At 36.8% G+C, this 12665-nt stretch overlaps 1 protein-coding gene across 3 annotated transcripts in view; it reads left to right on the top strand.

The window, feature by feature from the left end:
- Positions 1-12665, top strand: part of Nell1 (neural EGFL like 1) — an 802510-nt gene that overhangs the window by 247418 nt on the left and 542427 nt on the right. For all 3 annotated transcript variants that reach the window (XM_078046343.1, XM_005335960.5, XM_005335959.5), the window contains exon 12: positions 4430-4558. In XM_078046343.1, coding sequence (XP_077902469.1) covers positions 4430-4558 — 129 coding nt within the window. The remainder of the gene's footprint in view (positions 1-4429; positions 4559-12665) is intronic.

Raw genomic sequence — 12665 nt, 5'->3', positions numbered from 1 at the left:
GTTTCTCTTGGAAAGACAGTGGAATCGCAGCTCAGTGATAGTGGGCTCTGGCTTCAATCAGACCTGTGTTATGGTAACTTCCACAAGTGCACTCACTTCTTTGAACTTCAAATGGCCACATTTGTAAAACAGGGATAATAATGGAATTTTATAAAATTGTTAATATAATTAAATGACTACCATATTTGTAAAGCACTTAACTGATTGCCTAGCTCATAGTACATGTTCAAGAAATGTTAATTATTGTTGTAATATCTGTGTCAGGTTATTTAAGATTTTCCAAACTTCCCCTTCCTCAAGGGTTGAAATTCTGTTTCCTCCCACAAGGGTCTGTGTCCTGCTACTTCCATGTTTCTGCCTACTATATAGTTTTTGCATCATCTAGAAAAGATTTCTCTTTCCCTGAGATGCTGTGACAATTTGTACTCCTTGCATCTCACTTAATGTAGATTGCCTTATGATGATGCTACTCCTGTATGTGGTTTATCTTTCTTTAAAGTTTGTAATTTCCCTGTGGACAGAGCATAGTCGAAATACCTTTGAACTGTGCCAAGATGTTTACCCACATAGTAAATGTCCTATAAATATTGAGTAAATGATTACTCAGTGGTACAGAAAGGCAAGTGAGACTGAATAAATACTGCTTCAATGAAGGCCTACATTAATTAAACATATTTTTGACATGATAGTCACATAAAGTGGATTTGATGATAAGTTTATTTTGTCTCATTGGCCCTTTACTATCCTAGAAATAAAAATTTCCCAACTCCTTGCATTGTGAGTTGACATGGAAAATTCTTGATAGATGTTGAAATATTTTTTTTACCATAAATTTGTTCATTTTCTAAATTTTATTTTTAATTGAAAAATATATTCTTTCCCCTCATCTGTTTATGGGGTATACTATAATGTTTTGATGTATGTTGACAACAGTGTTTGAGGGATTTTGTTCCAGGCTATCAAATGCAGGTAAAAAGGAAAGGGAGAGAAAAGAAATGTAGACAAAGAATAACTATGATAAAAGATGAACATATGATGTTGGTTACAACTTCACAATGAAGAAAAATATGACAACTTAATTATTGATCAATTCTAAGATGAGAAGTAAAATACAGGCAGTTAGTCTGGCTAAGAGAGCTGCAATGCTTAAAATTGCCCTTTGGTAGCAAAACATCAAATTATTTTAGTTGTAACAGTTACTGTAAGCCTTTCAAGTTCATGTAGAAGTGTTCTCAGCTATCAGAGGTTTCAGATTTCCAACAAGTTACACTCTTGCTGTACTCTTGACTTGGATAATCACCAGTACACAGGCCATAGGTAGTGAGGCTGGATATAATAGCATGCTCACTAGGGCTACACATTTACTCTATTATCTCAAGGAATGGCTGCGTCTTTCATTTAATATTGCCAGTTTTACTGTCAGAAGGGTATATAACATAATGTAAAGTATATGGGCATCTCCACTTACTAGATAAGTGTTGGTGAGTTTAAATTTCTCTTATCTTGAAGTTGAGGATAACAGCATTATTATTTTGAGCTTTAATCATTGTTAACATCAACATGATCATCATGGTAGGTACCTTTTATTGACTTTTGTAGTATGTATCAGTAACTGTTCTAAGTGCTTTACATGGATCAGTCTACTTAACTTTTTGGACAGCATATTAATAAGGTGTATAATGCTTTTGTCCTCATTTAAAATATATGGTATAGTGCCAGGCATATTATAGATACATAAATTTTATTATTATTACTATTTAATAACTATTATTATCATCCTCTAGATCAAGCACAGCCTAATTATTTTTGGATTAAAATTTTATTTCAGAGAAAAAAATCTCCTAGAATTTCATCAAAAAGGAATTAAATTTAGACTTTATCTAGTTGTTTTCCATATTTTTAAGCCTCCAATTGTCATTTCCAAGATCCATATGTCAAAAATATAAAAGTATAAATATTCGAATCAGGGATGGGTAACTTGAACCCTATGTCACAGTTTACCTGTGCCCAGGACTCTGAGAAACATACTTTGGAAATCACTGATAGCATCCATTCTTGGTATATACACCTAGATAGGCAAAGTGATTTATAGTGTTTGCTAACTGCAGACTCTGAATTATGCATCAGATCCTAAATCTAGTATTTTCTATGAGACCACAACATGTAGTTTCATAGCACAGTAATTATTATTCCCTAAAATATACTGATTTAAAGATGACAAAGTACCTTCATATATCTTAACATATTTGAACTTTACAATTTTGTGGTAGGTATAATTAATTCTTAGTATACCCCAAATGCTGTATAATATATGCACATTAAAAAAATTCTGATGGAGATAGCAGAAGAGGAAGGGGGAAAATCAGAGACCTGAAATATTGGAAAAGTGTGATATCATTGAAATAAGCAAGTACAGGAAAGTTGGCATTTTCCCTGAGAGCAATTTCTAGGCCTCAGTGGTTTGGGCTATGGGTTTTAATGGACACTGTGTAGGAATGTGGGAGATAGTTTGGTGCTAGTTGATATGCTTTAAATAAGAACCTTGAATGGTGAATCCCTCAATGGGTGAACTAGGAGAAATCCACAGTGAAAAAGGAAAGTTGCCTATCAGTCTTGACTCTAGATTACAGTCTAGAGGATAAAAGTTTGCATTCCTGAAAGCTTTGGGCTCGAATTTATTCTATCTGTGTGGTTCAGTTCTCATCCCCAAGGCAAAATTGTAGTTTAAAGGGATTTTTGGATTGATGATTCCCTTAAGCAACTGACAGAAGCAAACACAAATTCTCTGAAGAAACGCAATTTTAAAACCAAAACTTCAAATAATTCCCATAGATTAAATTTCAAAGAATATGAGCTTGCAAATAAAAGAATCAACTCAAAACACAAGAAAATTAACCATCATGTGTGATACTCAGCACAAACTACCAACTGCAAAATTAGATGTGCAAGACTGAAGATATTGAAACTGTTAATATAGAACATGCAAGTGTAATGTGTTTGAAGAAAAAAAGATGAAAGAATGAGGGACTGTCAAATTTGACAAACAGATCAAAAAAGAAGCAGTTGTAATTCTAGAAAATAAAAATAAGTGAAATAAAAAAATTATATGAGTGACTGAAACAGAATGTGATAGAACTCTAAAGAGACATCTTAAAAGATATATCCAGAAGGCATACAGAATTTAGCATCAAAAGTAAAGAGAAACAGATTATATGAAAAAACAAATGTAAGTTACATGAAGGAGAGCTCAAGAAGGAAAAACATTTATCCAGTTAGAATAAAGAAGAGAGAAAATTGTGAAGGGAGAATGTTTCAAGAGCATACTTGAGAGTCTTTCAAAATGGTGAAAGATTTCACCAGTCTTAAGATTTAGGAATCCCAAGAAATACCAATAATAAATTCATGAACCTCAGTGTAAAACTAAAGTGTATATAACAAAAGCAAGCAACCAACCAGACAAGCAGATCTTGGAAAGTATCTACAGAGAAAGAGGTTGCTTCATTGAAGGAATGACTGTTAAGATTAACAACTGACTACTCCAAAGCAGTAATAGAAATCATAACAATGGAATGATGTTTTCAAAGTATTGAGACAGAGTAACTGTCTAGCCAGTAAAGCTATAAGTATGAGGATGGTATGTAGATATGCTTAGACATATCCTTGGTAAAGAAGTTTCTAAAGTATATTTTAGGAAGAAAAATAATTATCCTGGAAGGCATGGCAGGGATTCAGGCAGAAATGTTGAGAAAAAGTAAATGTCAAACCTGTGGCTAAAAGAATATGGTATATCATCCAGCATTGATGAATGTTGTTAACATTAGTAAGTGTGAATAGAAAAAAAAAACACACCATACAAGATGTGTACAGTATGATTTCATTTATATGAACTTTGAAATGGGCAAAACTAAGTTATATTTGCTTGATAAATAGTACCTATACATGATGAAATCATAAATATATGTAAGGGAGTGATTAACCCAGAATTCAAGATAGTTATCTCTGATGGCTTGAAGAAGGATTCATTGGAGAGATGTAATTAAGAGATACTGATAATATTTCTTGTATTAATTATATATATTTGTATATTTAATCTTTCCTTTTCTACATATCATAATTTTTTCAATGAAATAATTATAAAAAGTCCAGTCATGTAAGATGATAATAGGAAGAGGATTCAGCATCAGCATGAGTAAGATCCTTCAGGTAGTGACAACCTTAGTAAATTTGAATACAGTAACAAAATCTCTTTAGCTTGGGATAGACTAAAGTTTCCTATTTCTCTTCTCCAATCCCCTACCCTGTTCACCCTTGTTTATTGCCATTGTATGTTTTCATGCATAATGGCATAATAAAAAAGTTTCATGCTTTATTATTTGGAGGTCTTTTATTCCCTCCCTTCCTTATGTAAAATTTTATTTATATCTTCTAGGTCATAACTTTTGTGCTGAAGCACCTAAATGTGGTGAAAACTCAGAGTGTAAAAACTGGAATACAAAAGCTACTTGTGAGTGCAAGAATGGTTACATTTCTGTCCAGGGAGACTCTGCCTACTGTGAAGGTAAGTAAAGAATTTAAAGAAGTCACTTGTGAGAAACTGGCTGAGAAATGTGTTCCCACAAAAAATTGTACCAACTACCCCATGGTAGTCTGTTTTCCTGGTTTATTCAAGCTGTTTACCATGAGAAAGCAAGACCTTTGAAGGTTGTTGCAAAACATTACAAGTAACCAAAAGTAACAAGTTTATGTGAAATCCCTGTTTCCACTGTTTGTCCCAATCACCAGAACAACCATAAATGCATCATTTTCTATAGTCTTATTTGAGGATACTGTCATCTCTCCAAGTTTGATTATATTTTACGTGGTGGATTTTCTTTTCAAAGGACACTTTCTTTTTTGGCTTTAACTTGTACCCAGCTGTTACCTTTACTTGTCAAGGTCAGAATTGCTTTTTCAGTGGGATTTCTTTTCTTTTCTTTTTTTAATGGTTCATTCACATATTGCCAATTACCAATCTTTACCAAGAATCACAGTGACAGGATTCATAACTCTGACACATGAGCTGATGCCCCTACAATGGATTTGTGGCTCAGGCATGACCCCACACATCTACTCTACAGGGCAGAAAAAAAAATTGCTCTGCCTTATGTGAATGAGCCTCTTTTTCCAAGCCCAGAATGGTATTCTGCTGGTGGTGAGCATTGCATACTTTTATTCCTTTAGCAGGCCAGAGGCATGGGGTTAGCCCTGACCCCTTTCTGTATGCATGGTGCTGCAGTGCTTGAGTCTATCAATCCTTAAAGTGCTTCCTGGCTCCCCGCTATCAATTTAGAGAAGGTCTAATAGACAAAGTTATGACTGGACTCTTCTCTGTCCCAGTTCCTGTCATTTCAGTCATTTCTTTTACCTTCACTAATAAAATAGCAATAGTGATCTGTTAATCAGGAAGGGAGATGTTTTTAGTTGAATGAATGTTGCAAAATCTGCTCAATCTCTTGTTAAGATCTTTGCGTCTCAAATGGTTCAAGTGTTAAGGGAAAGACAATATTCATAGATGACACTAAGGCAAGTTCCTTTTCATTCTGCTGTTTTGCATTATTGAACCTTGCTTGACTTTTTGTCTTTGACTCTAGACCTCTTCAGTTGTTCAGGAAGTGCATCACTTAGAGTGGTAAGTTCCTGGTAGGCAGCCTCTGTGTTTTTTTCATTTCTCATGGAAAACTTCTTTCTTCACTACCTTCCTACTTTGCAATATTCTAGCTAGTGGGGTTTTCACCCTCATTTTTTTTAACCTTCTTTTCCCTCTTGCTAATTTTATTGATTTGAACTTGCTTAGTAGAACATGCCACTTGACAGAATAAAAGAGCTGTTATGTCATGAAACCTTTCATCTACCTTGTAATATCATTGTAATTACTTTTAATTTCTGAGAAGAGGATTACTAATATCAAAGCTTCATATTAATATCTGTTTTAAAATATTTTTGGTTTATTCAAGCTGTTTACCATGAGAAAGCAAGACCTTTGAAGGTTGTTGCAAAACATTACAAGTAACCAAAAGTAACAAGTTTATGCTATTTTCAGAAATTTAATTTAAAAACGTAAGTGGTGAACATTCTCCTTACCATTCTTCATGAAAAAAAAAATCTCTACAACCAAGGTAATGGTCTAAAACACTTACTCTCTTACCTTCTAGTATATATGGACTTAGCTTCTGGACAATCATAACAGGAATCTCAAAATAATTTGATTCCAATTGCCAACATACCTTTAAGTTTTCCATTAGAATCTGTCCCCCTTAGCTATTGAGACCTAGAAGAATATGGAAGAAAACTACTGGTTCTAATGCTGTTGGTATCACTGATACCATTTTTTAGTCCCTAGATTCAGTGCCAAGAGAACCATCTGTGATATTAAATTTGCCCTTTCTGTATGAAACCTTATTTTATTGATTGTGTTGAGTGATTTTAGGTCTGAATCACCGTTTTCTTGGACATGCTCCTGCAGTGTATAAGCCTGGCCTCAGGCCAGCATGCACTGTGGTGTTAACTTTAAGTAACAGTAATGTGCTTGGGCCTCAGTCATTACATTGTTATCACAGAGACTCTCTACAAGTCCCAGGGAACTTGTTCATGGAGGGAGGGATAGCACCTAAAGAGCAATGGCTAAAGGTTGGAGTCCTCCTAGTGTATAAGAAACAAGCTCCAGGAGTAGAGCAGGCATCTAGGTGGGAGGCATAAAGAACCAAGAAGACCAAACACTGACATTTACAGCAGATGCGTTCCCTCAGTTTGTCTGCCATCTACAGCGTAATGAACTTTGGTCTTCTGGCTTATGTTCCTCTGATTGCATGGAGGCTGCCATAGCTCCAGTCATGGTCCCCTCCTCCACATAAGGAAGGGAAGAAGGGGTGGCAATTAAAAATATCTATGTAAAATTTTGTCTTTTTACACAGACACACACACACACACACACACACACACACACACACACACACACATATCCTTCCAGAAGATGCCTCCATCCCTACCACTACCATATGCAGAAAATTTCCCATCTTATTCAGACCTGGGCAATATCCTCGCCCCTTGCACCCCCACCCATACACCCTTGGGCTAATGTTTGGGTGTAAGGAAAGGAGATACCTCCTGCTGGTTTGGGTCAATTGTGTTCATTCCCTGGAGCTGGGATGTGGGTTGTCTTCCTTTAGACCAAATGATTCTTTCCTCTGTTGGAAGCAAACAGGGATATGCCAATAGAAAAGAGTGGGGTTTGATTTTAGGAGGGCAAAACCCCACTCTTTTATTAGTTAAATTCAGTCTCTGGGCCATTTTCTTAGTTTTCTCCTAAGAACTGCCCTCTGGGGTGATCTGATGACAAGCTTAGAGTTGATACTGGAGATGCTCAGAAAGCAGGCTCATTGTCTTCGCCTGTCCCAGAGAGAGCTAGATACTCACGAACTGCTTCAGGCAAGTTGTTTTTTAACCCAAGTAAATGGAGCAAAAATGACCCACATTATAAAAGCCACCACGAACCAGACTGGTTTGCAAATTAAAACAAAGTATTACACACATTGTCCAGGCTCTCTTAAAAAGCCTCTTCAGGCTCTCAGTGGATAAAGAAGCATAAAACGCTTTCAATTTTCTTAACTTCCTAAGGTAGCAGCAGAGCTGTGGTGTATTAAGGACTCCTGCTCTGCAGAGATTGTAGAGTCTGCCAGAGAGAAGATATCGGAACTCCTAGCCAATCAATAGAAGATAATAAGAGCTTTTGTCAGCTATGATACAAGTCACGGGAGGTTGTTTCATTCTGCCTCTTGTGACTCAAGCAGGCGCATTCCCCATTTTGAAAACTGCTTTTGTTGGATTTCAGTGTTTTATGAACTTGGCAGGCTGAGGCTTTTCCCCTTTGTGATAACATTTTCAATGAATGGGTCCTGAGTAGTTTTGGATACATTAGTTTAAATTAGAGGTACTGTCTGAGGAAAATGTAGCAAGAGGGGTCCTAGTGATGATCTTCTTTAGAGATTCACAAACTCTTTTTTTCCAGGTTGCAAAAAAGCCATTTAGGTGAATGAAGGATAGCATAATTTATGCATCCTGCAATCTGCCAGGTATAGAAAGTGCTACAATTAGTATTAAATGATAAGACCTTTTACTTGCAGAATACTCTGAATTTTCTAGACTTCTCTCAGGTATCTTATACTTTTTTTTTTTTGAAACTTTCAAGAAATCTGTGAGAAGGCTGAAAGCCTCGACTGCCATTAGCTTCATTTTATAAATGCAAACACTAATACTCAGAAATGAAGATGAAATTCAACGCATTTCTATTCCAGGGCTTTATGCCCAGACTTACACTGTTCCCAACCTTCTCACCACTCTCACACCATTCCAATGTCATCTTGTTGTTCAGAATATTTACTGTCTCCTCATTTATCCCACTGGCATCCAGTGTGGCCAAAGAAATGTAAGTGGGAATGACATGTGTCATTTCAGAGTAGAAGCTCTAAGAACTTTTGCAGGATTCTACATCATTTTCTTCTCTTTATGACATGAAAATCTGGCAATATTCCAGATCAGAACCTCCCCTTTAGCCAGGGTTCCAGAACGAAGATGACATGAAGCAAAGTTACTGCTGACAGGTGATGGGCATGTGGCATGAGTGGGAAATGTGTATACCACCGAAATTAGCAGGTTTGGGTATGTGGGGAATGGTTATATGTTACCTTTCCATAACTTAGCTAAATTCACTGATGTACCCACCTGAATTAATTGATTCAAAACTCACAGGTTCAGCCTGGTGCAGTGCCACATGCCTGTAATTCCAGCAGCTCTGGAGGCTGAGGCAGGAGGAGATTTGGGCCTCTATTTTTCTCTATTATGTGTGGGTTCTCTGGTCTAATACCTAGGTCCTTGATTCACTTTGAGTTGAGTTTTGTGCATAGTGAGAGATAGGGATTTATTTTCATTTTTACTGCATATGAATTTCCAGTTCTTTCAGCACTGTTTGCTGAAGAGGCTATCTTTTCTCCATTGTATGTTTTTGGTGCCTTTGACTAGTATGAGATAACTGTATTCATGTGGGCTTGTCTCTGTGTCTTCTATTCTGTACCATTGGTCTACATGTCTATTTTGTTGCCAGTACCATGCCATTTTTGTTACTATATCTTTGTAGGTGAGTTTAAGGACTGTTATTGTGATACCTTTTGCTTTGCTCTTCTTACTAGGGATTCCTTTGGCTACTCTGGGTCTCTTATTTTTCCAAATGAATTTCATGATTGCCTTTTCTATTTCTAAAAGAAATGATTATGGAGTTTTAATTGGAATCACATTGAATCTATATAGTGCTTTGGGTAGTATGGCCATTTGACCATATTAATTTTGCCTATTCAAAAGCATGGGAGATCGTCCCATCTTCTAAAGTCTTCTTCAATTTCTTTCTTTAGTGTTCTGAAGTTTTCATTGTAGAGATCTTTCACCTCTTTGCTTAAGTTGATTCCCAAGTATTTTATTTATTTATTTATTTATTTTTTTTGAGGCTATTGTGAATGGGATGGTTTTCCTAATTCTCTTTCAGGAGGACTCATCACTGATGTATAGAAATGCATTTGATTTATGGGTATTGATTTTTATATCCTGTAACTTTGCTCAATTTGTTAATTAATTCTAGAAGTTTTCTGGTGGAGTTTTTTTGGCTCCTCTAAGTATAGAATTATGTCCTCAGAAAATAATGATAGTTTAAGTTCTTCCTTTCCTATTCGTATCCCTTTAATTTCTTTTGTTGTGGCAGAACTTTTGAAACACAGCCCGAAGCACAGCTGCTGATTAGCAAGGAGATTTAGAGCTTCTTTCCCATGACTGTAGGTCGTGACCAATAAGTTGACCCTTTGAGTGGTAAGAGGCAGAACAATCAGAGTTTAAATAGGAAGCAGCCCTCAGAATATCCAAGAGGACAGAGATTTACTGAATTAAAGGCCAGCATGAGCACACTTCCAAAGAAACAAGACTGTAGATTCCTGATTAGTAGAATTCATGGGGAAGATGGGCCAGTGTGCTTAATCACACTTCCAATTATCCATTAATTAGTTATGTAACTGTGTTTTTTTTATATATATATATTTTTGCATTTACATGTTTTAGATTTTGCAAAATGTATGAGCTCTGTGACCCACATAGCCCAATTTAGGATCTGCTCTGGGCTTCAGTCTCCAGAAGTTCTGCTTGGGATAAGACAGGGATCAAAACCTCCTTCCAATTTTTCATTGTTAGTAGAATCTTCCCCTTTTGATTCCTGTGCCTATTTTGTTTTTTTTCAGGGATTTAAAAATGCTTGAGCTAAGAATACTTTGGGGTATCTTTTTTACTTTTTCTATTTAATCTGCTTAGCTCATGGAGATGTCTTTTGTTACCAGGTATCTATCAAGACCTGTGTCCCCTTTACAAGACACACAGAGATCTCTAGCCTTTGCTGTGTTGGAACAAGCTGCGTGCCATCTTCCTCCCAACAGCAGGTGCAGGTGGGGCTTCTCCCTGGGCCTTTCATGTGCCTCTGCTGCTTTATTCCAAAGGCTACTTTGCAAAAGCATCTGTTCCGGCTCTTTTCCTTATCAAAACTCTTCTCAACTCCTCAGTCCCCTGCCCAACAATTTTGTTCTTGGAATTGTAACAAAAAGAAAAATAACACCCAGATCAAAATCCAAATACTGGTATTGCACTTGGATATCAGGCGAAGGAGTTCATGGTTAAATTGTGCACAGGAAGGAGACTCCATCAACCCAATAAGGGCAATAGGATTGGAGGTTAAATTCATATTTCTTCTTCTTTTTTTAAGTTAAAGATGTTTCAAAGGATCATTTGAAAGATATTTTTGGATATCTTTTTTTTATCCAAGGCATAACTAATTTTTTAGTTATGTCTTTGTGATGAAAATGTTAGTGTTGATTGGATTTCTAGGGTGGTTCATAGAAGCACAGTCAGGTCGTCATATAGCTTCATTGCTGAGTTACAAAGCTCTACTGGGTTCCGGGATCCCGAGAACAGAGGACCATGAACTGTTATTCCAATTTCAATTGATGGTACATCCATCCACCCAGTTGTTCAGGTGATTAGATATAGAGATCACCTTTGATTCCACTCTTTTCCTCACCTCCAACATCTGCTACCGCAGGACGACCTGTCGGCTTTACCTCCAAAATGAGCCACAAACACTCCTTTCCTGTTCTCATCACTGCTTCTGCTCTAATCCAAGCCTCCCTGATCTCTTGGCTAATGATTCTAATGGTATCTACCCTTGCTCCCTTTAGTTCCTTCTCCAAAGGTTCATCAAAGTAAGCTTTTACAGTGTAGGTCAGATTATGTCACCCCTTTGTTAAAATTGTCTCATGGCCCCCATGTCTCTAGAATGACATGCACCTGGTCCTGGGTAAGGCGCTGTGTGAACTGGAACCTGCCTACTTGGCTGTATTCATCTCCTACCTCTTTCTCTGTGTTCACTCTTCTCCTACCACATTGGAATTCTTTGTGTCCCTGCAGAAGTCCTGGACACTCACTCTTTCCTCAGTGTGGGACGTCCTTCCACAGCTCTTTTCAAATTTCCTCTCTGGTCAGCATTTCAGTTGTGGCTCAAATGTTACCTCCTCAGAAAAGCTTTCTCCTAGCCACCTAGACTAAATTACTTCTTCTACTACCCACTGCTACTCTTCTAAACCACTTCAATTTTTGTATTTTATTTTCTTCATAGCCCTTATCTAAAATTGTGGTATTTTTCTTATTAAAAGTTTTATTATCTGATTTTTGTCCCTTTAGAATATAAACTGTTACGGAGGCAGAAATCATAGTTTATATATTAAATCTCTAGCACCAAGAGTAGTCCATGGTGATCATACATATACAGATATATTTGTTGAAAGGAGTAAAGGAGGGAGAGAGGGAAAGAGGATTGGAAGGGCGGAGAGAAGAGCTTCAAGCTGACTCATGGTTATGTATATGACACTGCTTTATGATTTCAGATGTACCTGGTCAGTGTCGTCTAAGAGTTCCTTTATAAAAGGCAGAGTCTGTATTTCAGGAGCTGCTTCTGCTAAATTTTGCTTATACTCAGTTCATGTCATGCTAAAATTTTGCCTGTTAACTTTATCCATATAAACTGTACTGCCTTCATTTGCTGCAGAATGGCTTTCGTGACTACATGACAATTGGATTAACTCTTCCTTAATTTTGATAGAAGAATCATTTTTAAAGAAAAAATGGTTTCTAAGATCAGAACAGGGAAGAAGAGCATGAGGAAAAGATTAACATTAAACAGAGACGAGTGGGGGGAGAGAAAGGGAGAGAGAAGGGAAACTGTAAGGAAATGGAAGGAGACCCTCATATAAGAGTTAGTGAGGGGAAAGGGGGAAAAAAGGGAGAGAAGTAAACAACAGCAGATGGGGTAGAGAGGGAAGATGAGAGGGAAGGGGAGGGGGGATAGTAGGGGATAGGGAAGGTAGCAGAATACAACAGTCATTAATATGACATTATGTAAAATGTGGATGTGTAACCGATGTGATTCTGCAACTTGTATTTGGGGTAAATAATGGGAGTTCATAACCCACTTGAATCAAATGTATGGAAGATGATATGTCATGAGCTTTGTAATGTTTTGAACAACCAATAAAAAAATGGTTTTAGCC

The sequence above is a fragment of the Ictidomys tridecemlineatus genome, chromosome 4 (assembly GCF_052094955.1).
Source record: "Ictidomys tridecemlineatus isolate mIctTri1 chromosome 4, mIctTri1.hap1, whole genome shotgun sequence".
Classification (NCBI taxonomy): domain Eukaryota; kingdom Metazoa; phylum Chordata; class Mammalia; order Rodentia; family Sciuridae; genus Ictidomys; species Ictidomys tridecemlineatus.
Note: the sequence above shows the minus strand (reverse complement) of the source record. Positions and strands in the feature narration are given on the sequence as shown.